General features: G+C 45.9%; 1 protein-coding gene across 2 annotated transcripts in view; it reads left to right on the top strand.

Moving 5' to 3' along the window:
• Positions 1–1,178: 1,178 nt before the first annotated feature.
• SEC14L1 (SEC14 like lipid binding 1) overlaps positions 1,179–25,020 on the top strand; it is a 47,903-nt gene continuing 24,061 nt past the window's right edge. Inside the window, exons 1-2 of one of the 2 annotated variants that reach the window (XM_052657430.1) lie at positions 1,179–1,296; positions 3,651–3,743. In XM_052657430.1, the coding sequence (XP_052513390.1) occupies positions 3,681–3,743 (63 nt within the window). In that variant the 5' untranslated portion in view covers positions 1,179–1,296; positions 3,651–3,680. Of the gene's footprint in view, positions 1,297–2,586; positions 2,633–3,650; positions 3,744–25,020 lie in introns of those variants that run through there. The other variant, XM_052657431.1, reaches the window with a different exon arrangement.

Below are 25,020 nucleotides of genomic sequence, written 5' to 3'. Positions count from 1 at the left end.
ACCATTTCATAAGTGCTATTGTTTACTGGGCTGTCTCTTTTCCCAGCATCTTTTGAAGATGGATGTGATGTTTACAAACAGGCAAAAGCCAGTTCCTAGATGAGTCTAGTAAGCAGGGTAGGTGATCATGTTGGAGAATGATGGTTTGAGTTGAAAAACAAGGTGTGATCAAGTAATGAATGATTTTCTTGTGTGACTGGTAAACTGGCCCTGAACGGAATTCTAAAACAGTTCCAAATATGTGCTCTGCCCTGGCAGCGTCAAATGCACAGCCACCCAGGGTGACTCATGGGAACGGAACAACAGTGACATTGATGGAGAAACTGTATGTTGGCTATAAAACCAGCCTTGTTGTGTGGGTGGACGTGCGTGCGGTCCGTCTCTAGTGATTAGCTCTTCTTAAGAATCCCCAAAGGTCTCAATGTGTATCACACTTGTGCTTCGAAGTTGGAGCTCTCGCTGAAACGCCAGATCCGCTTGGCTTAGTTCCATTGCACAGCCTGGACGTGTTGACAAGATGCTGCTGGGTCCCACCCAGCCCCTCCCCAGCCCTGGCATTTGCCTCATCTGCATTACTCGGCGAGAATGTGGTCAGGGCACTGCAGAAGTCAACAAAAAACGAGGAAGCTCGGAGAGCCTCCTGCGCCGATCAGACCGAGGGCAGGGCCTCCGGGCAGGGGGCCTAGCCAGGGCCGTGGGCGCCAGCAAAGCCGGAAGGCCCCAGCTGTTCTGAAGCCTCTCAGACTTTCCAGTTTCAAGTCAGCGGAACTCCCCAGGGTCTCGGCTCACCACCGGTTTGGTTTTTTTTTGGTTTCGGCCACTTCCGAGGGGCTACTTGTGGGCCCCGCCCCTTACCCAAGACACGCCCCCTGACGCAACCCTGGGCGGGGCCAGGCGCCTTTGGCCCTCGGCGCTTCTGGGCGAACGCCGGCTCCGAGCACCGCCCACGTCCGCCCGGCCCGGAGTCGGCGCCTGCGCAGTTCGGCTGGGTCCCCGTTGTCAGCCCTCCCCACCTCCCTAGCAACCGTCCTCGCGCCCGCCTCCGCCCCTAGGCCGCCTTCGCGCACGCGCTCCCCTTCCGGCCTCCCGGCCCCGCCCTCCCCGTCACCCGTAACAACCACTCGAGCCTCGTCGGGCCCCTCCCGCTCCCGCCCCCGCCGACCCCCCCGGCCCACTCCCCGGAACCGGCGGCGGAGCTGCGGCCGGCCGGCAGTGGAACGGCGACGGCGCCCCTGAGCCGCAGGCATGAGCGCCCTCGGCCGCCCCGCCTCCCCGGCCCGGCTTTTCTGACGAGAGGTAGGCGCGCGTCTCCGCGGCGGGCTCCGAGCGCACCCCCCGTCCCGGCCCCTGCGGGCGGCCTCCCGGCCTAGCCCACCCTTCCCCGGCCCCTCGGCCCCGCTCGGCTTGCCTCAGCTCCGCCGCACGGATCGGGAGCGGGCCTTCCTTTCGCCCCGTCTCGTGAGGCTCCTACAGTCGCCCCCTCCCCGCCCCCATCACCCCCTGTCTTCCCGCCCCGGAGACCCCCCTTTTCCTGGGGGAAGCGGAGTTTGGGTTCCCAGCCTGCCCCCCATGGTGCATCTCCCCGGGTCTCCCTGGGGCTGGGGGCCCGAGAAACCGCCGCGCCGGGACCCTCCCCACCCCCGCCCTCCGCCAGATGGAGCCGACGGCCCGGCCGCCCCTCCAGCCTGTTTGGGGTGGACTCGTTGAGTCCGGCCATTGGCTAATTTTAAAGCACCGATTGTCATGCAGCAGAGGGCTGCTCCGGTCCACGGTGCCGCTTGGCCGTTGTAACTCCGGATTCCCACATAGGACGTTGGTTTGGACCAGAGCATCCGAAGCTGGGAACTGGCAGGAGTTCAGAAGCTCGGGAATTACCAGGTTCTTGAGCGTAGTCGCTTCGGGTTCTGCCAGGCAGTGGAATCCCGAATGGGTGTTACGGGAGTCTTAACCGCGCATTCCTCTTTTTTTTTTTTTTTCTCTCCCCATCTCTACAACCCCTTTACATACCCAGTAAGTATCCTCTCTTTCTGTGGAAGATACCCTAAAATTAAATTTTCCTAGTTAAAAATTTAAAAGATTATCGAATTCCTGCTGTGTACCAGCATTATCAGGTTGGCAAAACTAAACAGAACTCTATCCCGGCGCACCAGGACCTGGCAGTCCCAGAATCAAGATTAATGACGGCATTCCAGTTGATTGTGGTGGATTCAGGAGTTCTGGCTCTCAGTCTCCTGATTTTAAGATTTCCCCGGTGGCTCAGACGGTAAAGCATGTGCCCACAATGAGGGAGACCCGGGTTTGAAACCTGGGTCAGGAACATCCTCTGGAGAAGGAAATGGCAACCCACTCCAGTACTCTTGCCTGGAAAATCCCATGGATGGAGGAGCGTGGTAGGCTACAGTCCATGGGGTCGCAAAGAGTCGGACACGACTGAGCCACTTCACTTCACTCCTGTTTTTAGAGCTGGAAGTCTTACAGTGTTATCTCACTCTGAACCTCACTTCACAGAGGTGGATCTGAGTCCCGGGAAAGTCAAATGACTTGCTTGAGGTCACCCCGAGTTACTCTTTAGCAGTTTTTCTTTAGCTGCCAGATGTAGCTGTTTGCTGCCAGAACCTGGTCTTTCTGAGAGGTATGTGAATCATACCAGAGGAAGTTGTAGATCTGTTTAAATGTAATTAATATGGGTAGGAATCATGAAATAAAATATACCGTTGTAATTTTTTCTTTTATTAGAGCTAGACTTTGGGCTCCTTGAGGATATTCCGTTTTCTACTTTTGAATATCCTCTTATTGTACTTAGCATAAAATAACTTTCTTAATGATTATCCTCAGCAGGACAGGTAGGCTCTTTGGATTTATTTTTCTTTCTCCCTTTTAAATAGGGAAGTGAAGTCCCATAGAGGGCTCCAAATAAAAGTGTGTTTTTCAGAAAAATCCAGTTTAGGCTGAAGCCAGCCTTTGAATGTGCCCCTGGAGAAGGATTCTTGATGGGTGAAGTAGGCTTGAACACCTAGTTGATTGCATCCTGATATTACAGCTATTTGAGGCTGAAAAAGTCAGTGGAGCCTCTAGCCAGAGGGCTTGGAGTGTCTGCCATTTGAAGACTGATCCCTGAAGTTGTAGCCTGTGCAGTTAGAAAATGGAGATTGACAAGTTTCCTTTGAAAATAGCTTCTGAGGAGTATCCCATAAATTAAGACACAGTAGTATCTTTTTTTTTCCACTTGTATTTTTGTGTGTTCTGGGCTTAATATCTTGAAGTGCCACCATTTTTATTTGGCTTCTTATGGAAGTTGAAGAGAAAATGATTCAAGAACTAATTGTACGGGTTATTAGAATAATTGAATCTCGGCATTTCACTTGCTGGAAAGGACCCAGGGCAGCCCCAGGAGACGTGGTGAGGCTGGTAAGGTAATTGAGTCCTCCAGCCCTCAGACCAGTGCTCCTTTCCTCGCTCCACTTGGACTTTCTTCACCTTTTCTTCCTGTCTTCCTGCCTTCCCTTGCCCTTGTATAATTAAGCATCATCTTTTGACTTTTGTGTGCATAGAACTGTGATCTATTGAGGTTCCTTAGACTGTAGTATGTTGTGTAAATGCAAATTTTTTCCATATCATGGTTATTTATCACAAATATTTGTGTTTTGCAGGTGTGAAAGGATTGCTGTTTTATTGCAATCATGGTGCAAAAATACCAGTCACCAGTGAGGGTGTATAAACACCCCTTTGAACTAATTATGGCTGTAAGTACTTTGCAGTTTACTCTCTTGCATCTTATCTTCTTAGGTGTCCAAATTTGATTATCTGTTGCTCCACTTTTACATACTCTGTTTTTATGCTTATGAACTTTTGCAAGTTTGTGAAGTTGTTTTTAAACTATAAGTCTCTGAAAATCAAAATCTGCATTTTTTAAAAAAAATTTATCTCAGGGTTGTGTGTGAATTTAAGTCAATTCTCCTTTTGAAAATACAGAAGTGGGATTGTGACTAAATAATTCTTCCTCTGAATTTTGCTCCTTTTTTGTTTGTTTAAGTAGAAAAGGGATGTGAAGAGTGTTTTTTTTTTCTTCTGCTGCTCGTTTAGATTGAGGGTGAATTCACTATATGAAGCTGAGCACTGAAGGATGGAGCTTAATTTACAGGATTCTAAGGACTGTGCTGAAATGAGCTTCCTCCACTAATATTAAATTCTTGAGTCATATTAGAATTCCACAAATGGGGTAATTAAAAGTCTTAATTTTCTTTGTTATTTACCTAAAGAGATTGGCTCGAAATAATAATTTCATTAGAGGCCAAAAAAAAAAAACCCCAGACAAACTTTTTCCAGTCTCTTGTAGATTACTGTAAGGCATCCTTCCCCATGGCTTCAGCTCATGTGCTTTTTCAGCTGGTCAGAACTCTGGCTCTGGCCCCAGTTTGACTTTGTGACATTTCTTGCTGCCTTCTTTCAGTTTCTAAGTGAACAATTCTTTTCGCTAAGCGTTGGACACGACTTAGCAACTGAACAACAACGAGTCCTTTTTCTTCCCTGTCTCTTTTGTGTTACCGTTACGGTGTAATATATGACTGGAGGATACCTTGGTCATGAAATACACCCTGATGAAAGTGCCAGTCTGAACCAGAACCTTTCAGCCCAATGAGAGACCCTCAGCTCCTCCTGGTCCCTTGTAGTTAGCCCCTATTTTGACTCTGATCAGAGATGACTTTCTGTGTCTGTTCTGTGTACAAAAACTCAAGTGTTTTTGCATCTGGCTGGCTGCTGAGCATCATTTGTGAGATTTATCCAGATCAATTTAGTTTTGGAAAACAAAACTCAGGTCCTCTCAAGGGAACAATTTAGATTTAGGGCGTCTGTTTCTTAAATTGAGGTATAATTTACAGACCGTGAAATGATCACATTAGGTTTACAGTTTGATCAGTGTTGACAGGGAGTGACATGGATCTCTGTCAAGATGCAGACCCATTCCCTCCTTTACCTCAGAAAGTTCCCTGGTGCCCCTTTTCTGTCAGGTGTGAGGTTTGTGTGTGGGGGGGTGTATTTTTTACTTCTGTATTTTCCTTCAGTACTAGGACTGTTCAGTGTTTTATGTTAATGGCTTACCAGGAAGACTTGCTTCCTGTTTGCTGGGTGGGTTGTTTGGTCATAAAGAGCAGAGATCCCACTGTGGCCTAAGAGGAGGGGATATTGTTGTTGGAACACATGCTGTGTGTGATGGGATCATGCAGAAATCCAGGAATGTGAGCCTGCATGGGCTGAACTCCAGGAACCTGGCTTGGGGGAAGGGAGGGTGTTCCCAGCAGCAGTTGTCCCCGGAACTTCACCCTTCACCCCGGGACTCTGCCTTTGCCACTGACTGCTCACATGCTTTTTCAGCTGGTCAGAATTCTGGCCCCAGTTTGACTTTGTGGCATTTCTTGTTGCCTTCTTTCAGTTTCTAAGTGAACAATTCTTTTCGCATTTCATAGTTCAGATTCTAGAGATACTTGATCTGATCCTCCCCGCCGCCCAATCCGGTCCCAGGATGCTGGCTGGCCTGTGGATTCCTTGTGGGGCTTGGTCACCTGTCCCTTTATGGTTGGCAGGGGCTGGTGGTGCTAGGAGATAAGTGTGGGGCAGTGGAGGACAGTGAGCCTGGGAGATGCCCCAGGGTGGAGGGGACAGGCATGGGACTGTTGCCTTACGTTTTCTATTATGTTAAGGACGATTTTTAAATATTGCTGCAACCCTGATCATTTGAGGCAAAGGCTAGTCTCTTAGGCAAACACTCGATAATAAAGAGGTATCTTGCTTGCCTAATGTTCAGCTTCCTTATTTTCCTTTCTTTACTGTTTTCAAAATGCTGTAGTTTGCCTTGTCATATTTATGCAGGGATTTACAAAAGAATTTGAAATTGAACTTCTCAGCCACTCCTCAATCTTTTAAAATTAACTGGTTTTTCACTCGCTTCTGTTTTAAGCAGTAGTAGAATTTTTTGACTTGGAAGAAATTATTTTTTAATCTGAAAATGAAATATATTACCCTTTTCCCTCCAGATGTAGGTAGAAACTAGAATGTAAAGTCTAGTGATTTTTGTGGTGTCCCTTGTGCTTTTCTCACTGTAATTGTACGATGTAATAAAATCCTCAGCGTTTTCCTTGCTTTACTTTTCTCTTATTGAGGAAAAACAGAAGTACAAAAGAGTTACTCTAAAATATTCTTTTCAGTTTATTCAGAGTGAGCGAAGACGCGTTCAGTTAATGCAAGAACAGAACTATAATTTGAACAGAACTATTTTTGAGACCCTCCGAAAGTGACTGTGCTTCGGTAGCCACAGCAAGTGGCAGTGACAGACGTGTTCGTCAGGTAGCCAGTTTGTGGCATTCACAGGGATCCAAGTCCTGACTTATAGGGTCCTGTGACGACCGTGGAAGGAAGCGCCATGCCGTCCACTTAAAGCCTCTATCTGTCTTAACCAAGAGTTCTGTTGTAATTTAGAACTGCCAGAATATGAGGTGGGAAGTGCCTGTGTCAGTAGTCGGTACACGGTAGGTATCAAGTAAGTTAATTATTTTGATTGATTTAATGACAATCTACCAATTGTTTGGGGGTCAGTATACTTGATAGAATTAAGAAATCATCTAAGAGTTAATGGTAAACAAGCAAAACTGCAGTGCAGGTGTTTCAGCAGGCATTTGTGGCATCTGAGGGGCATTCTGTTGTTAGATGTGAGCCCAGAAACAATGGTTGGTGCTTGGGTGAGTTGAGAAGTGCCCCGGCTGAGCCCGCTTTGAGGGTGAGGAGTCTGAGGCTCAGAGAAGAGAGAGCTTCCGCAGGGAGTTGGGGTAACGTTTGCCGTTCTTTTTTTTAGAATGTGTGTCCTGGAATGTTTGTGGAGGGTTTTGTCCTTGAAGAGTGACCTTTCCAGGCTCAACCAGAAATGTTTTCTGGGGCTGCTCTGCCCAACCTGTGGGAGGAGAGCTTAATCTGTGAAGGACATTCCGGTCGCTTGTGCCCTCTGGTATATCTGTGGTCTCCCCTGGCCTAGTGAGGTTACCTCCGAGAACGGACTTGGGCGGCAGGTGTGGTGCTGAGATGCTTGGATTTGAGTGTTTCATTTGGAAAGTTCTGAGATAAAACACTGATTTCAGAGCGTAAACATTTTCAGGTCCGGCTTCCTTCCTCCTGGCCTTCATGGCCTTTCACGCATGATGCAGAGGAGAGTGAGTCCATGGAGCAGAGGTCAGTGTGGGGTGTAAAGGGGGGTCAGGGTGCAGGTGAGGCCGAGGGAGCCATGCCTCTGTGGTCACGGCGGCGAGGAGGCAAGGACAGGTCTCTGATGCTTTTCTCGGCTGGGACAGCTGCCCCTGGACTGCTGGAACACGTGATGGCAGAGGCCCCGCTGCTAATCTTGTGCAGCCCCGTTTTATTTATTAATTTCTTTGGCTGCCTGGGTCCTTGCAGCACGCAGGATCATTAGTTGCGGCATATGAACTCTTAGTTGCAGCATGTGGGATCCCGTGCCTTGACCAGGGATTGAACCCCGGGCCTCCCCCGTTGGGAGCGCGGAATCTCAGCAGCTGGACCACCAGGGAAGTCCCAAGCCCTGTTTCTCTATGGGCTTCCTGTCACCCGACAGCTCTGCTCACGTCCACTCCCCGAGTTCCCTGTTCTCTCCATCCTGTCGTGGGCTCCCAGACCCTGTTGGCCGTCTGGATCCCTAGCCGACACACCTTCCAGATGGTGCCCTCGAGTCACAGCTGTCTGCCTCCCTCTGCTGAGCGCTGCCTCCTCACTCACACGCTCATCCCTTTGGGCCTGGCTCATCCCTTTGGGCCTGTGTCCTCCTGCTGGACACGGTTCCGCCTGTCAGCCCTCTGGGGAAGTGATCGCTCTTATCAGTCACATCTGTTGTAAACCGGTTTGCATTTTCTCCAAGGCCCTTCGTATCCTGCCTTCCCTGTTCAAGCTTATTTCATAATTGCGCCGACTTCCCAGCGTGAATGTTTCCATCTATTCTGTGCTGTCCCTGTTTGCCACTGTGTCTTTTCCGGCCCCCCACCCGCTTCCTTTCAACACTTCCTTCCTTGCCTTAGATGTTCACCCCATCTAATCTTGATCTTAGCTGGCCCACCCCTTGGCCTGATGGCAGCTAAGAAGCCCTTCGTGTTTCTCGCCCTTTCCTCTGACTCCTTCATGGTGCAGACAGTGGTAGGTGGTTAGTTTCTTTTATTCTCTAAGGTGCCCGAGTATTGCTCTCTAACTATTGTATGTGTTCCTCAAGGGGAAAGACTTTGTTTTTCCCTTGTTCCCTCCAGTGTTGGTACCAGGCACGCGTAGGCACTCAGATATGTTTGATCGGCTGCTGTCCATTTGTTCCCTTGAGCTCTCCGTGTGAGGACTTGGGAGGTAGGTCTGATGGTTGAAGCTCAGATCTGTGATCTGTCTTCAGACAAGGGCTCTGTGTTTTCTCCATAGAAGAGAAGTAGCGTGCTGTGAGCCTTCAATTAACCAATGCCTCCTGGAAGAGCAAAGCCCTTTTGTGATGAAGTTGGCTTTTTTTTTAACACCTTCATAAATTATGCAGAACCCATTTGACAGATTTTGTAGTAGTTTAAGTGGTATGCTTTTACAGGTTGAGTAACCAAGAAACCCTCTTTTGCAGCGTGCACTTGCTGACCGAGTGGCTCCCACAGCAGCATTTACCTCTGTTCCTCTCATTTTCTTGCTTTCCTTTGGTTTGTTTTATTCTCTGGTTTTTTTCCTTCCTTTCCTCTTTCCTCAGATATCTCATGTCTTCCTACCAAGACTAGAGGATGAAAGAAGATTTGCTATGATTCTGGGTGCAGAGTTGGGCCCTGTCTCAGACTTGCTCTGTAACCTAGTGACTAGACTGGTCACTCGTGTAGACTGTTGGGAGGTCTGTAGAACTAAGCAGACCATAGATGTGCCAGTGGGAGAGGCAGGGCCTGGAAACATCCATGGCCTCTCCCCTCCCTTTCTGAAAGCCAGCCCCTGTCCCACGCCCAAATGCAAGGTGAAATGAATCAGCAGAGTCATTTGTTGACATGTGAACTATGAATGTGTGTCTCTTTAAAATAGACCTTTGTATTTATATGTAAACCTTTCTTCATCCATTCAGTTTATGCATCAGGACAGTTGGGGAGACATGTGGGGGACCCTGGGTGGCTTGTGCATCGCAGTGCTGTCTAAGGGGGGCTGTACACCAAATGCAGTCCAGTCTGCTCTTTCTAGGGTGAGGGCGAGGTGCGCAGAAATCTGAAAGGTAGAGCCCGCCCACCCCCCCCCCCCCGCCTGCAGCCGTCTCCGGGCTGTCCCTCTGTCCTGCCGGAGCCCATCTGGCTTTGTCTTCTTGCTCCGAGGCAGGTGGCTGCCCCCTGAAGCCCCATGTGCCCATCCGCCCCTCCTCGCCCGAAGATCCCAGGAGCCCCTGACCCTCTTCCTGACTTTGTTTCCTTCCGCTGACCTATTTGGTTTGTACCTTTATTTTAGTTATGAAATACTTTCGTCCCATCTTTTGTTTTTCTTTTCGAAGCATGTTCTCTGCCTCTCATCCTAGATTTTATCCCTGAGCCTTTTTATGCTTTCCAAGTTTCTGATAATTAGGTGTGTTATTGAAATACATCTTTTTCATTATTGGAGATATACTTATATCTTCAGTCAGCCTAGTATGCAATAGAATTTATATTTACTCAAAGGAATAAGAAGTCTGCATTTGGGGGTCACCAGCTTAAAAAGTTTTGTTCAATGGAGAGAAACAATCCAGTTTTTCTGTTGCTACATTAAGGATCCTGGTCAGTTTATTAATAGTGAGGGAGATTGTACTCTTTTCATTTATCAAGTTTTTGAATGCCATAGTGTAAATTCTGTTCCATTTAGTAAAACCTGGAATGTGGTCAAATTTACTTAGCTTTGACGATGAGCAATCATATTGTGCTTCCATCACACACTATTTTGTACAGAATCAGGCTTTTTCTCTTCTCCTAAACCCACTCTCCCAACACATGATGCCTCCTGAATTACTTTTAATGTGCTGGAGTGAAGACAGCCGTGGTTCAGAAGGGGATATTTCAAGAAATAAAGCAGGATCTGATTCAGCTCCTTGCCTTCTTGATTTACCTGTTTTTGTCAAGGGAAAAAAAAAAAAAAAAAGGGTAAACCTTGTATTATGGAAACTTCAAGTATGCAGAAGTAGAAAGCAAGGTTTGATAAATGCCCGCTTGCCCATGGCGTAGCTCCGAAAGCATCAACGTTTTGCCAGTTTGTTTCATTTATTCTTTCCGCTTTCCTCCTGCTGCTGTATATAAAAAGCAGATTTCAGGCATCTTGTTAACTCATCCTGAAACATACGTTGCACTGTAAAGACTTTCTTTTTTTTTTAATGTATGGGCTTAGCTGCGTCAGGTCTCTCATTGTGGCACTTGGGCTTCTCTCTAGTTCTGGTGCACTTGTGGGGTCTTAGTTCCCCATTCGGGGATCGAACCCACGTCCCCTACGCTGGACCACCGGGGAAGTGCCAGGACCTTTTTCTTTTTAAAAGTAACCACAGTGTCATTATCACACCCGAGAGAAGGACTAATAATTCCTTGACATCATCCAGCGCCAAATCCTTGTTCAGACTTTCTCTGCTAACGCAATGTCTTTTTTTTTTTTTTTAACCTTCTTTGGATTCTCCTTCAGATAAACCTTAGCGTTCAGTTCTTATATTTCTTCAGCCTCCCCTGTTCCCTCACATCCTCCTCTCCCTTTGTCTCCTCTCGTGTCATCGCTTTGTTACAGAAACTGGGTCATTTGTCCTTTTCAATTACCTTAACATTTTGCTGATTTAATTGTTCATTACAGCCAGTTGGCACCGGGAGGAGTCACAGACCTCAAGTCAGTCAGTTCAGCTACTTTTTAGCAGCTTTGTCTAAACATTTGCTGATATTGCTGATAGATATTGAAGCCAGCGATTATCCTTTGTAATTTTAAGTTGCAAATAGGATGCAAAGCATTTTTTCTCAAATTAAACTGGGTCTTTCCAAACCCACTTCGTTGATCCTACTGTTCATAAAGAGCAGTTGAAGGGAGTTCATTTATTGGCAGATCCGACTAAGAGGCTCCCTATGTAGTGTCCATGGTAAGAGCTTGGGGACCACCAAGGTGCAAGGAGGGGTCCCGGACACCCTGGCCTGTCCTTTGTTCATCCTTCTTGCTTTACAGCCCTGGATGGGGATGTCAGTCTGGTTTGGGAAGTGCTCAGAGATTCGCTGAAGAGAGAATTTTTGATGGGCAGGTGTGATCATTGATCTTTCTTGATTTTTAGTCTGTATGAGTGAAAACAGTTTTATATGCTTCTAGTGGGATAATTTTACATGTTGCAGCAGAAGACATGTATTGCAGTAACAATTCCCTTGAAAGGTACAGTTGATCTTGAGAGTACTGGCCTTGTTTTATTTGTTGTTGTTGTAGATTTATGTAACTATCACCCTGTAAGATAATTGCTGTATATATCGTGATGTGTGCTGAATCCTTTTTCCATTCAGAAATCTGCCATGTTCATTTCATAGCTCTCTCCTACACGGCTTGCATTAGAATATTCCCAGTGCACTGTTCACACGCGTAGTGTGAGTCTGAGTGAGTGAGAAGCGTCCGGTGCCCGAGCGTCTCGTGTGTTTGGCTGGGTGACTGGCAGTGGTTCTCTTCCTCCTGGCTCTCTGCCCCTCCCTCTGGTCACCCTTGCTCTTTTTCTTACTCGACTCACCTCCTTGCTGCCTTGGGTACAGATGGGCTCTTCCTCTAATGATAACTTGTTTTGCTATTTCAAGACCCCCTAGTTATCCAACTAGCTTTGTGTTTTCTGGATGTCACAGTTTTAACTTGTGGTTGATGCTGTATTATCCAGCTCTTTTACCTGACATCCCTTCCTGGCCAGCCTCATCTAAACCCATGGCTTCAACTGTCAGTTTATAAACCAAAGCTCTCAGGGCTCACCCTCAGCCTACACACAGGCGCTTCCAGGCGTCTAGCCAGCTCTGTGCTTGGAGAGCCCCACCTGGCCATTCCAAGGCAGACTTAGTAGGTCTGAACAGTACCCACCCTTCCTTGTGCCCACACAAAGAGCACACCCAACGGAACACACGCAAGCACGTTAAAAACAATGACATTCCTCTGAAAAGCTCTGCCTTTCTTCTGAACTGCGGCTTCTGAGGAATGCCACCGCAATGTGCCGACTCTCAGACCCGGAGCCCAGGCACCCCTGAAAGCCCCCACCCCTCCAACCCCAGTGATGGCCGGACCCTTGCCCGTCCAGGGTGTCTGTTGGCTTGGGTCTGAGTCGTCCCCTCTGATGGTGTGGGCTCAGCCTCCATCACAGCTTCCTTCACGTCCTCTGGACCCTGAATCCCAACCCTGTCTGCCCCACTCGCTTTTTCTCAGGGTTGCTGACACCGAGTCTCCCAGTTGGACGTCTGACCGCATTGCTTGCTAGTTTAAAATTCTCAAGTAGCTGCACCCCACCTTCAAGATGAATTCAGATCCTTAGCTCCGTCCTGGCTTCTAAGCCTCCTCGTAGCCTCGTCTCCACAGGCAAGGCCCCCACGTGCTCCCTGGTCGCGTCTCTGGGGTCACTGGCCGTTCACCAAGCGTGCGTCTGTTGCTGGCTTTGTGCTGGAGGGCCTTTCTCCCTCCTTCCCTCACCGATCAGATCAGTTCTCGGAGGAGTTCCCACCCTGTGCTGTGTTGTCCTCCTGTCACCTGGCTGGTCCCTGCAGCTTGTCACCTCTCCTTTCACACAAGCATCTTCAGTGGGGGAACCAGAATGTTTTGCTTTTTCTCCTGAGCCTGCAGAGAAGCCTCAGAAATTGATTTGTCTGAAGAATAAGCCAGTCCTGAGATGCACACTCTCGCTTCTGCCATTACTTCTGCTTCCGGGAGTGAAAATTTTAACAGAAGGTCGCGTTGGAACATATTCTTTTGGTTGAACTTACTACTCATACTGTGTTTTGAAGGAATCTGATGCAGTTTGGTTTTTGAGTAAAATCGAGTTTATGTTCAGTGAACAGAAGCTTATAATTACTATCGTTGTCTGAAAAATGTGTCCTGGTTTTATGTATTACTTAGTGTTTGAGTGGCTTTTTTCCCATAGTGATGAATTTGTTCAGCCACTAAGTCATGTCTGACTCTTTGCGACCAAAAAACTTCCTTTCCGTGGTTCTCCTATAGAACATATAATTCATTTAAAAATTCTTGACTCTGATAGAATGGTATTCTAATTTTCTTTTTTCTATCTCTATAGGTTTAAACCTGGAGGTTGGTTATTACATGACCCTTTTTCTTAATTGAATTAGTTACTCTGTAACATTAGGTAATTCTAATCATAAAATGTGTTTCTTTTCCTAGTTTAGTGCCTATATCTGTCTTAAAAACCAAGTTCAGAACTAAAAGTTGCAAGGTATATATTTTAAGAAGTAATTTAAGAGATAGTTGTATTGCAGTATTTATGCTATTGATATTTAGAAAGCTCTTCCCCAAACACATCCTATCTTTATTTCATTTAACATAGAGTTGGTCTGGGATGTAAATTGTGACGGTTCGAAATTCTCATTTTCGGCTGCGTCAGGATTTCTGGGGCAGGCCCAGCAGTCGGGTTTCACAAGCCCCGGTTCTGATGCCTGCACGGGTTGGAGGACCACTGGTTCGGATGTCCTTAATTTGATTTGTACCGAATGGAGTAGGAAGAAAGAAAATTGGTTTCAGTTATAGCTTTTCCTTACTTGAAAATCTTGGAAAGGATAGATTTTTTTAACAGGTTGTGTAGTAGAGACTCGTTGGTTATACTCTTTAGAAGGATTTGGCGTGCACTAAAAGACTGTTTGCTGTATGTGCTTCTCCAAACTGTTCTTTGCGAGTGTATTTAGTGATTCCAAAACTACGTTAACAAGCATGTGCCTGTCTTAACTGAATTATTTGTGTGGCTTTATTTGCTAATTTTCAGGTGGAGTATAAAAAAAGACTTATAATCTTTTTATCATGTGGTAAAATATACATCAGGTTTACCATCTTAACTATTTCCAAGTGTACAGTTTGGCTTCCCTGATAGCTCAGTTGGTAAAGAATCTGCCTGCAATGCAGGAGACCCCAGTTCGATTCCTGGGTCAGGAAGGTCCCCTGGAGAAGGGATAGGCTACCTACTCTAGTATTCTCGGGCTTCCCTTTGCGGCTCAGCTGGTAAAGCATCCGCCTGTAGCACAGGAGACCTAGGTTCGATCCCTGGGTTGGGAAGATCCCCTGGAGAAAGGAAAGGCAACCCACTCTAGTATTCTGGCCTGGAGAATTCCATGGACTATATAGTCCATGGGGTTGCAAAGAGTCGGACACGACTGAGTGACTTTCACTTTCAAGGACGTTCACAGGTTGTATGCCCATCACCACCATTCATCTGCAGAACATTCTCGTCTTCCCAAATGGAGACTCTGCCCCCATTAGACACTGACTCCCCATCCCCACCCCTTTCTACTTTCTGTCTAGGTACCTCTTATATGAGAAAGTACACAATATTTATCCTTCTGTGACTTGCTTATTTCACTTAGCGTATTGTCCTCACAGCTCCTTCATGTTGTAACATGTCAAATTTTTTTTCCTTTTAAAAGTTGAGTAATCTTACGTGTGTGTGTGTGTACACACATACACACTACGGTTTGTGTATCCATTCTTTCTTTGGTGGACAGTTGAGCTGTTTCCACTGTTCGGCTGTTGTGTTTACTGTTTAAAGTCTAGCTGACTTATTATATCAGCCAAAATACTTGCACGTCTCTATAGATTTTTTTTTTTGTCTTTGAATTTAATCACTGTATTTTATTCCACCTGTTCAAGATACAGCTCTAGTTTGCATCTCACGGTTGCCTTTGCCGTTAGTTCATAACAAAGAAAGAACAGCATCTGAGAGCAGGTGTAGAATGATGAGCTGGGGGGATGCACTGTGGGGGGGCTCCCACCATAAAGGAAGGGATGTGGTAGAGAAAAGAGAAACGAGCACTTCACGGTCCGTGAGGCCCAACTTGTCCGTGAGGCCCAACTTGTGTAATAGGCGTTTAATAAACAGTGCTTGATAGATACTTTCCTGATGGAGTAGGCTGACTCCTGCTATCAGCCTACTGACGAAGGCGCTTTTATTCTGGTTCATGAGGCCGGATAATATTTCCATAGCTCATTACATTCTTTTATGTGGGCAAACACATGGCATCTATAAAAGCTGACAGCTGCAAGTCCCTGGAACACCAAATGCTCTTCTGAAGTCCACGGACTCATTTTTTACACTCTGGAAAAGTGAAACAGCGCTCTGCCAAATCCAGCTTCATTTGAAGGAGAATATGCAGAACTGCTATTTTTATTGTCACATACACTCAGTTTGCTATTAGAAAGTTTTATGGATTAGAAATAGTTTCGGAAAGTCCTGGCATGTTTTGGGTTCTGTTGGATCATGAATCAGTCACTTGACTTGTAAATTGAAAAAACTAAGAGAAGAGAAACCCTTCGTAACACTCCAGACATTCTTGTTTGCCTAGGGCTCAAGTAATTGTGGCCTGTGAAACATTTGTCCTTCAAGATTTATTGACAGTGACAGATATCTTAAGTATAAAGATCTACTGAAAGATGTGTGTACCTCTGTGTTTTCTGACTGGTATCCTTTAATTTTCTAACTGGAATTGGTTAATGTTGTGCTTTTCATTTTGATATACCGTTAGCTTCTGCATCTGTTCATCTGTTGATGGACATTTAGGTTGCTTCCATGTCTTGGTTATTGTAAATAGTGCTGCCGTGAACATTAGAAGTGTATGAATCTTTTCAGATTATAGTTTTCTCCAGATACATGCCCAGGAATAGGCTTGCTGGATCATACAGCGACTCTGGTTTCTTAAGGAACCTCCATCCTGTTTTTCATTGTGGCTGCACCGGCTTACATTCCTACCGACAGTGCAGGGAAGTTTCCTTTTCTCCACAGCCTCTCCAGCATTTGTTATTTGTAGACTTTTTAATGAAGGCCAGTTCTGACTGGTGTGAGGTGATATCATTGTGGTTCTGATGTGCATTTCTCTAATAATTAGCAATGTTGAACATCTTTTTCTGTGCCTGTCGCCCATCTATATGTCTTTGAAGAAAATTAGGTTTCTTGAGGTCTTGTGCCCATTTTTTGACTGTGGTTGTTTGCCTAACAATACTGGTTTAATGGTTGAAAGCAAATACAAAAAGAATAGAGATGGAATTAATATGTAAATGATGTGTTTGAGCCAAGTGTACGCTAAGTTCCTCTGCAGACAGGGGGCTGTACAAATAAAGACTTAAATAGAAGTGGTAGGAGTGGTGAATCACCAAAGGCGTCCCTTGGTGAGGGCCTGCCAGCGTCCCTTGGTGAGGGCCTGCCAGCATCTCTTGGTGAGGGCCTGCCAGGTTTGAAGGCAGCTGTGCCCTGCTGCTCAGTCCCATGTTGAAGGAGGACTTCGTCTTCAACAAATTGTCATCCTTCTCGTTAAACGTATATTGTGTTAGTTTGAGTTTTATAATGGTATGAGTTTTTGCCTAGTTTGTACATATTTTAAGTAACATTATAATGAAAAATAACTGGTCCAAAGGTCCATCTTTTAAAAGGGATTACTCAAGCCATTTCTCTTTGAGTTAGAGGTTTGGCTATACTTTCATGAATTCCAGATCCATCAGCTCCTTAAACTGGGTTTTGTTTGATACGCAACCAAGGTTGAAACCAACCAGAGGTTGGAGAGGGGGATAAACATCCAGTTGAGTGGCATGTTGGCTCAGCCATTCTCAGGAGTAGTGGGCAGCCCTTCCACACGGTGGGTCATGAGTGATAGCTCTTTGACAGTTGTTTTAACTGAGTATTGACTGGTGAGGCTAAGAGTGGAAACTTGGGATGGCAGTGTCTTCAACTTCCGCGTCTGACTTAGAGCTGTGGGAACTGACACTCGGCTTCATCACCCTGCGGGAGAATGGTGGGGGCGGGGAAACGTCCTTCTGTGAACTTTGTGATTCTCGTGGTCACGTTTCTTTTTCATGATGGAAATTTTCGATTGTGAAGTCCTCAAATCAACTGTATTATGTTTTGAACTTAAAGCTTAAAACTTTTTAGTCTGTTTCATTAGAGAGTGTTAGTTGTATAACCAGAGGCAAAGTAGGGCTGGAGCCACAGAGGGACGGGAAGCAATTTCCAAACAAGTTCTGCCTTCAGGGGTCTTCTTTTCTCCTGGAGGGGAGTGGTAGGACAGGCCTCCGTGCAGGGCCGTGGGCACCCTGTGGGCAGCTGAACCCAGTGTACAGCCCACTGGGGAGATCTGGTTGCTAGGCCCCCTGTGGGTCCCAGAGCTGAACCACCGTGTAAGAAACACTTAAAGAACATCTAAAAGCTCCAGGATTAAGGATGAGCTTGTATGGGGTTCAGTGTGCTTCTGTGTCACTCATGGCTCACGCTTATGTGGGTAGGCTCTTCTCGGCACTCTGCCCGCTTTGTTGAGATGTAATTGACATAAACATTGTGTGTGTTTGTGTGTGTGTTAAGTCACTTCAGTCATGTCTGACTCTGCGATCCTATGGATTGTAGCCCGCCAGGCTCCTCTGTCCGTGGGATTTCCCAAGCATGAATCCTGGAGTGGGTTGCCATTTCCTTCTCCAGGAGATCTTTCCGACCCGGGATTGAACCCGTGTCTCTTACGTCTTTTGCATTGAAAGGCGGGTTCGTACTAGCGCCACCTGGGAAACTCTTAGTGTTTGTTTGAGGTGTAGTACTTTATGTACATTGTGAAATGATTACCATAAAAGTTGACATCCATCACCTCACAGTTACACATTTTTTTCCCTTGTGATGATAACTTTTAAGATCTCTTAGCAACTTTCAGGTGTATACAATACAGTGTTGTTAAGTAGAGTCACCAAGCCGGATATTACATCCCCAGGACTTACAACTGGGACTTAACTTTAGAGGTAGGTGCTTCTCTTATTCCACTTTACAAATGAGGAAACTGAGATTTAAACTGCTTGCCAAGTGACCTGGCAAGCAGTTTGCCCTGACTGCCTCGCCCACTGTCCGTGGTGCAGGTGCCACGGTTCTGCGTGGCCGCACACACGCCCAGACCACCTGCAGCTTGGGTCACCTCCACGCAAACCCGGATCTCGCTTGTCAGCAGGACAGCCGCGGACCCTGGGCTTCTCTGACTTTGGACAAAGCCACTTTGCCTCCTTTGCTTTGAGGCTCCTCCCAGTCCTCCTCCCCCCGCCGCCTCCTCCCTCCTGCCTGATCTGTACTGACCCGGTTCCCAGCCAGGCAGTAAGCTTCCCCCCTGGGCTCGCAGCCAGTCTTCCTCTTTTCTGTAACAGAAGGCTGGCGCTTGTAGGTGGTACCACTGAGATTCAAATGAGGGCCTGCTGACACGTGAGCCCAGGCTCTGCCTTCTGGCTCCCTGGTTAGTGTCTTGTCCTGAAGTGACAGTGCTGGAGGCAAGGAGGGAAGGGACGCTGCGGGCTGGCTCAGTCCAGTACCAGACAGTTGGGTGGCGGGCGGTGGGGAGGGAGTGGCTCGGAAGTTGCTAGGAGCTGTGAGTTTAAAACAGTTTGAGGCCATGTGTGCTGGTGCACTTGGTTAGACAGTTATACAAGGTTGCCCGGCGGCGAGGGCTTTGTCCTTCAAACAGTAGGTGACTCTCCAGGGCTGTGGGAATAGTCTAATGTTTACATTCATTCAGGCCGAGATGGGAGCTGAGCCATTGGTTTCCTGACGGGAGTTCTTTCCCATCCAAGTGTGTTGTGTTTCTTCATTCTGTGGAACATGTTACTAGCATTAGCGTTAAGCCTGATTCAGGGCTCCCTGTAACCAAAACATTTCAGGGAACGCCTTGTTTCCTCAGCAGTCCCTCTCCCCCCACTTATTTTATGAAAGTTCTCTTTCAGCTTTGATCGTGTTAATCTTCAGGGCCATATCTGCTTCTAGCAACTGAGTTTAGTGTAGAATTAATGAGTTATATAACTAAATCAATATATTTCTTGTATTTTCTTCATACTACAGAGGGAGTATTTTACTCTCAGTCCCTAAGTTGAAGTGGTATCATTTCTATTTTTATTTCTGTTGACTTTTTCTTTTTCCTTATAGAAGCAGACCTCTATGATACTCACACCTGGTTCCTTTTTTTTCTTTTTTTTTTAGTGGGCTAATTATAAACTTAAAATGGTTTCCAGCCAAGTCTCATGGAAGATAAAATTGTCATTTTAGCCTGGTGAGCAAGGATTTTGAGAGTAAATTTTTTTTTTTGAGCCATTCACATTGGATTCTCTTCCTCTTTCTGTGCCAAGTTAATCAGTTCCTGGACTGTGGGTGGCAGTGTCTTTGCTTATTGATCAGACACCCTTTTCCTCTCTCTTTGAGTATTGTACGAACTCTTTGTCAGGGCTGCCAAACACTCTTCCGTTTTCTTTTTCTTAATCTTCTACAATTCTGCACATCAAAAATGAAGAAACTAAGACGAAATGGAAGATGAAGAAGATGAGTTACTCAATGATGCCGAGTAAGCTTCCCAAGGAAGGCCCTCTCTGGGACTGGAGCTGGGTCTCCTCTCCCAGGGCCCATCCCCTGAGACGTGACGCTGCTCTGGGTTCAGATTCCGGGGCTTGACTTCTCTCAACCTCTGATTCCTCGTTTTAAAGTGGGGAGAAGCTCATTTTGCAGCAAGAGTCGGCCTGGCGCGTGCGTTATCCTTTGTGAACCCGCTTGCCGTGGCTGTGAAGGCGCCCCTGGGCGAGCGGCATGGGGGCTGCTCCTGCCTTGTTGCCCCTTCGTGAGAGCTCTCGGTGGAGACGGCCGTGGTCTTTCCCGCCTGCATCCCAGGTGCCTGCTCTGCAGTGCCTGTCATGGGAGAGAATGTTGAGTAAAGGATGTTATGAATTTCTCTAGGTTCTTCTTAGAAGAACTTTTTAATTTTCCAATAGCTCAGGTAGTTCATAGGCTATTCCCTTTGGCCAAGGTGTTACTCGACTCCTTTTTCTCTTCATATTTAATAGATTATAATTTTTAGAGCAGTTTTAGGTCTATATTACAGAAAATTGAGCAGGTAGTATGGAATTTCTGTACACCCCTCTACAGCTTCCCCTATATTAACATCTTATGTGGTGTGTTTCTTTCATCGGTGAGCCAGTGTTTATATGTTGTTACTAACTAAAATCTATCATCTCCATTAGGATTCACTGTGTGTTTTACAGGCCTTTGGGTTTTGACAAATGTCTAACGTCCCATGTCCACCAGGACAGTGTCCTTGGAGTGGTTTCTCTGCCCTAAAACTCCTCTGTGCCCATCCTTCATCCCTACCTTCTCTCCCCAGCACTTGGCAGCCCTTGGTCTTTTTATTCTCGGTAGTGTTGCCTTTTCCAGTTATCAGAGAGTTGGGATCATACAGTCTGCAGCCTTGTCACATAAGCTTCTTTCAAAGCTGTAATCGTTTAAGTTTCTCCCACCTCTTTTTGTGGCTCGATAGTTCATTTCTCTTTATTGCTGAATAAGACTCCATTGTGTGGATATACCACGCACAGACTGTTTATCCATTCACCTTTCGTAGGACATCTTGGTTGCTTCCTGTTTTTGGCAATTATGAATAATGTCTTGGTGCTGCTTTCCTTTTCATTTAACCTTGAGTTTTCCTGCTGTGCTGATGACGGCAAATCAAGCTTCTTTATCAGGAAATACTGGTCACTATTAGAAATGCTTCCCAGAGTTGGCCTGCCAATTAAAACTATATGGATTTATGTTTTTATTGTTTTTTCCCCACTTTATTGAGATGTAAATGACAAATAATAAACTATATCTTTTAAAGATATATAATTGGATGAGTTTTGACATGTGTATACCTGTGAGACCATCACCATAGTTAAGTTAGCATTGTGAGTCAGCCAAGAAGATCAGAGCAACTTCTTGAACTTGAAATGTGTCTAGTGAGACTGAAGGACTGAATTTCAATGTTGTTTCATATTTAATTAAGTGTAAATAGCCATGTGTGGTTGGCGGCTGCAGATTATGGAAGAGGTGGCTCTAGAGCGCATCTGCTCATTGAGTAGAACGGCGGGGTTACCCTCCTTATTCACATTCATGCTCTCCTCTCCTCCCCACTTCTCTCTTGGGTTAAGTGTACCTAGTCAGATTTGTGTGTGTAAGTTAGAAGTGCATTTGTTGAGACTCCTTTGTGTAACAGAGAGCAGTTAAGTACAAGTGATAGTCCATTGGCCTTAACCCTTTCTGTTTTATTTCAAATTTTTATCCTTCACTGTTTTGACTGGTTGGCGTGGGAAAATAATTAAATGGAACCCGTTACAGTTAATCACTTAGATCAGGAGTGGGCACACAACAGCCTGCTGTCTGTTTTTGTTCAGTTCAGTTGCTCAGTCATGTCTGACTCTTTGTGACCCCACGGACTGTAGCACGCCAGGCTTCCCTGTCCATCACCAACTCCCGGAGATTACTCAGACTCATGTCCATCGCATCGATGATGCCATCCAGCCGTCTCAGCCTCTGTCGTCCCCTTCTCCTCCTTCCTTCAGTCTTTCCCAGCATCAGTTTTCCCGGCGTCTGCTTTTGTACACCAGCTAAAATAGGTCTTTATGTTTTTTAGTGGTTGGGAGAAATTCTCGACTGTTTCACGGCATGTGAAAAGTATATGAAATTCAGATTTCAGTCGCTATAAATACAACTTTATTGGAACCGAGCTCTATTCAGTTTGTTCACATATTGTCTATGGCTGCTTCTGTCCTCAAAAGGCAGAGTTGAATATTTGTCACAGACACTGTCTGGCCCAGAAAGCTGAAAATATTTACTGTTTGGCCCTTCACTTATGTGAAAAGTTTGCTCACCCCTCTTAGATTTTTGAAGGCCTTTATGCAGAAGTTGGAAATTTAACTTGAACACTGGACCATTTGTATTTGATAGAAGGTTTGATAGTAGAGGATAATCAGTTGGATTGAAGCTCATTTGTTTTCATTTTAAAAATACAGTCACTGCTTTACCTGGCTGCCTTGGTCTTAGCTGTGGCACCTGGGCGCTCATGGTGGCGCACAGGCTCGGCAGTCATGGCGCGTGGTCTTAGTTGCTCTGCCGCATATGGGATCTTGGTTCCCTGATCAGGGGTCGAACCCTTGTCCCTTTGCTTTGCAAGGTGATTTCTTAACCACTGGACCACCAAAGAAGTCCCTGTTTGTATTTTGAATAATGTATTTATAGGCAGAGGAATTTGTGAACGAATGAATAAATTTTAGAGCCCTTGGAGCCACAGTTCCCAAAGTGTGTTCTGAGGCACCCCAGAGCACCTGTGGGCTATAGGACAGTTTCCGTCTTTGAGGAAGCACCGTGATACTCCACATTTCATAAACACTGCAAACTCTTGGTTCAGGGTAGCTCATGGCTTCGGGATCACACTGCGCTCCCTTCGATGGTGCTGAATTTTGTGCGGCTGGGGCCGCGGTGGTTGCCGTGCACACCGACTATGTGCAGCAGGAGCTCAGAACAGCGGCAGCGTGAGTCTGAGAGGAGCGCGCACACGTCCTCAAATCTGTCTCGCTATTTAGGGCTGAAGCAGAAACGTTTTCTCCTTCAACTTAAGAAGTGTACTATTTTTCAAGTGGTTACTAAGTTATTAAGACCCAGATGCTTTTTAAGTTGTTTGGACCCCATAATCTAATAAGTGGTATTTCCTTTGGCCTTGGGCACTGTGAAAAAGTTGTCGAAATTCCAAGGGTGCCATGAACCCAAATTTGGGAACCTCTGGCATTCTGCACCAAGTGACAGTGCTTTAAGGACAGATGACTCCAGATAGCTGATCAGAAATGTCATGCATGGTTGTCTTCAAGATAATAAGCCCGCTGGAAGTATGGAGCCCCCAGGCTGTTGTCTGAAATGTCAGTCTTGAGATCTTTCAGAAACACGAAGCAGTTTGGACAAGTATGGGCCATAGTTTCTAATCTAAATTAACATGCGCAAGATGCAGCTAGTCAAGCATACTGATTATCCTTTGAGTTTTATTTGAAAATCCAGTAGCTCTGTCAGTCTGTTAAAGCGTGTTAACAAAAGTTCTTCTCCTTTAACAAAAACATTTCATGTTTAGAACTCTTGGAGCAAAGGGGTAGACGTGAGTAAAAGGAACTGTGATGTGCTGATGCAAAATCCCTCAGCGTTTCTTCCAGGGCCTGCCCGTCCCCCTCTGTTGTGTAGAGTAATACACGATGAAATGGCTCCTTTATCAAAAGTAAACAGAGCTGGTTAAATCACTGTGTGCTAACTGTGAGGGTAGGTGTTGGGAGAAAAGGATGTGTTCCTGGTTTAAAAAAAAATTGTCTAAAATATTTGTAGTTGCGAGCGTTTTGGTGCATTCTGTGTGTGAGCTGTGCTCTCACCATCTGTTCTTTCAGCCATAATTGTGCCTTCCGCAGTCGTCACACAATCACATTTCAGTGAGAAGGCTCTAGCAAAGAAATCAGCTTCCTTTGTTAGGTTGCGTGAGTCTCTTAAATGCCCTTTCCTTGGACCTGTGGCACCATGGGTTGAACTGAAATCTTTCTCTGACTAAATACTACTTCTGGAAAAAGTGTGTTACTGGGATCATGGAATCTGAGGTTGTGTAAGATGAATTCATAATTTAAGCTTCAGATATGTTTGATCTTAGAGGGAACTATGTAGGTCAGGAAGCAACAGTTAGAACTGGACATGGAACAACAGACTGGTTCCAAATAGGAAAAGGAGTACGTCAAGGCTGTATGTTGTCACCCTGCTTATTTAACTTATATGCAGAGTACGTTGTGAGAAACGCTGGGCTGGAAGAAACACAAGCTGGAATCAAGATTGCCGGGAGAAATATCAATAACCTCAGATATGCAGATGACACCACCCTTATGGCAAATAGTGAAGAGGAACTAAAGAGCCTCTTGATGAAAGTAAAAGAAGAGAGTGAAAAAGTTGGCTTAAAGCTCAACATTCAGAAAACTAAGATCATGGCATCTGGTCCCATCACTTCATGGCAAATAGATGGGGAAACAGTGGAAACAGTGTCAGACTTTATTTTTTTGGGCTCCAGAATCACTGCAGATGGTGATTGCAGCCATGAAATTAAAAGATGCTTACTCCTTGGAGGAAAAGTTATGACCAACCTAGATACCATATTAAAAAGCACAGATATTACTTTGCCAACAAAGGTCCATCTAGTCAAGGCTATGGTTTTTCCAGTGGTCATGTTTGGATGTGAGTTGGACTGTGAAGAAAGCTGACCGCTGAAGAATTGATGCTTTTGAACTATGGTGATGGAGAAGACTCTTGCAAGTCCCTTGAACTGCAAGGAGATCCAACCAGTCCATCCTAAAGGAGACCAGTCCTGGGTGTTCATTGGAAGGACTGATACTGAGGCTGAAACTCCAATACTTTGGCCACCTCGTGTGAAGAGTTGACTCATTGGAAAAGACTCTGATGCTAGGAGGGATTGGGAGCAGGAGGAGAAGGGGACGACCGAGGATGAGATGGCTGGATGGCATCACTGACTCAATGGACGTGAGTTTGAGTATACTCCGGGAGTTGGTGATGGACAGGGAGGCCTGGCATGCCCCCTGGCGATTCATGGGGTCACAAAGAGTCAGATGCAACTGAGCAACTGAACTGAACTGAACTGAGAGGGAAATAGCTTGGGGCAGATTAAACTTTTATATGTATCTTTGTAGTTTTAGTGTATTCATTATATTTTCTTGTTTGATCTTATTAGCAGGTTCCAGTCCTGTTGCTGTGACTTGATATATTGGTCCATCTGAAGACTGGGAATGGAGGGAAGTGACTTGGGATAAATAGAAAACTTACCTAATAGAGTTGTGTGTGCCATTTTACCATGGTTCGTTTGCTACTCTTGTACTGCTTTGAAGATAGCTAATCTGGTTGGGTTGTCAGTAAGTAATTGTACGAATGAAGTATGTTATGACTAACTGAATTATAACTTTTCCTTTCCTTCAAAGGGCACAGATATCCACAGA

The sequence above is a fragment of the Budorcas taxicolor genome, chromosome 19, assembly GCF_023091745.1.
Source record: "Budorcas taxicolor isolate Tak-1 chromosome 19, Takin1.1, whole genome shotgun sequence".
In the NCBI taxonomy this organism is placed as follows: Eukaryota; Metazoa; Chordata; class Mammalia; order Artiodactyla; family Bovidae; genus Budorcas; species Budorcas taxicolor.
The sequence above is the reverse complement of the archived record's forward strand: the minus strand, read 5'-3'. Positions and strand labels throughout refer to the sequence as shown.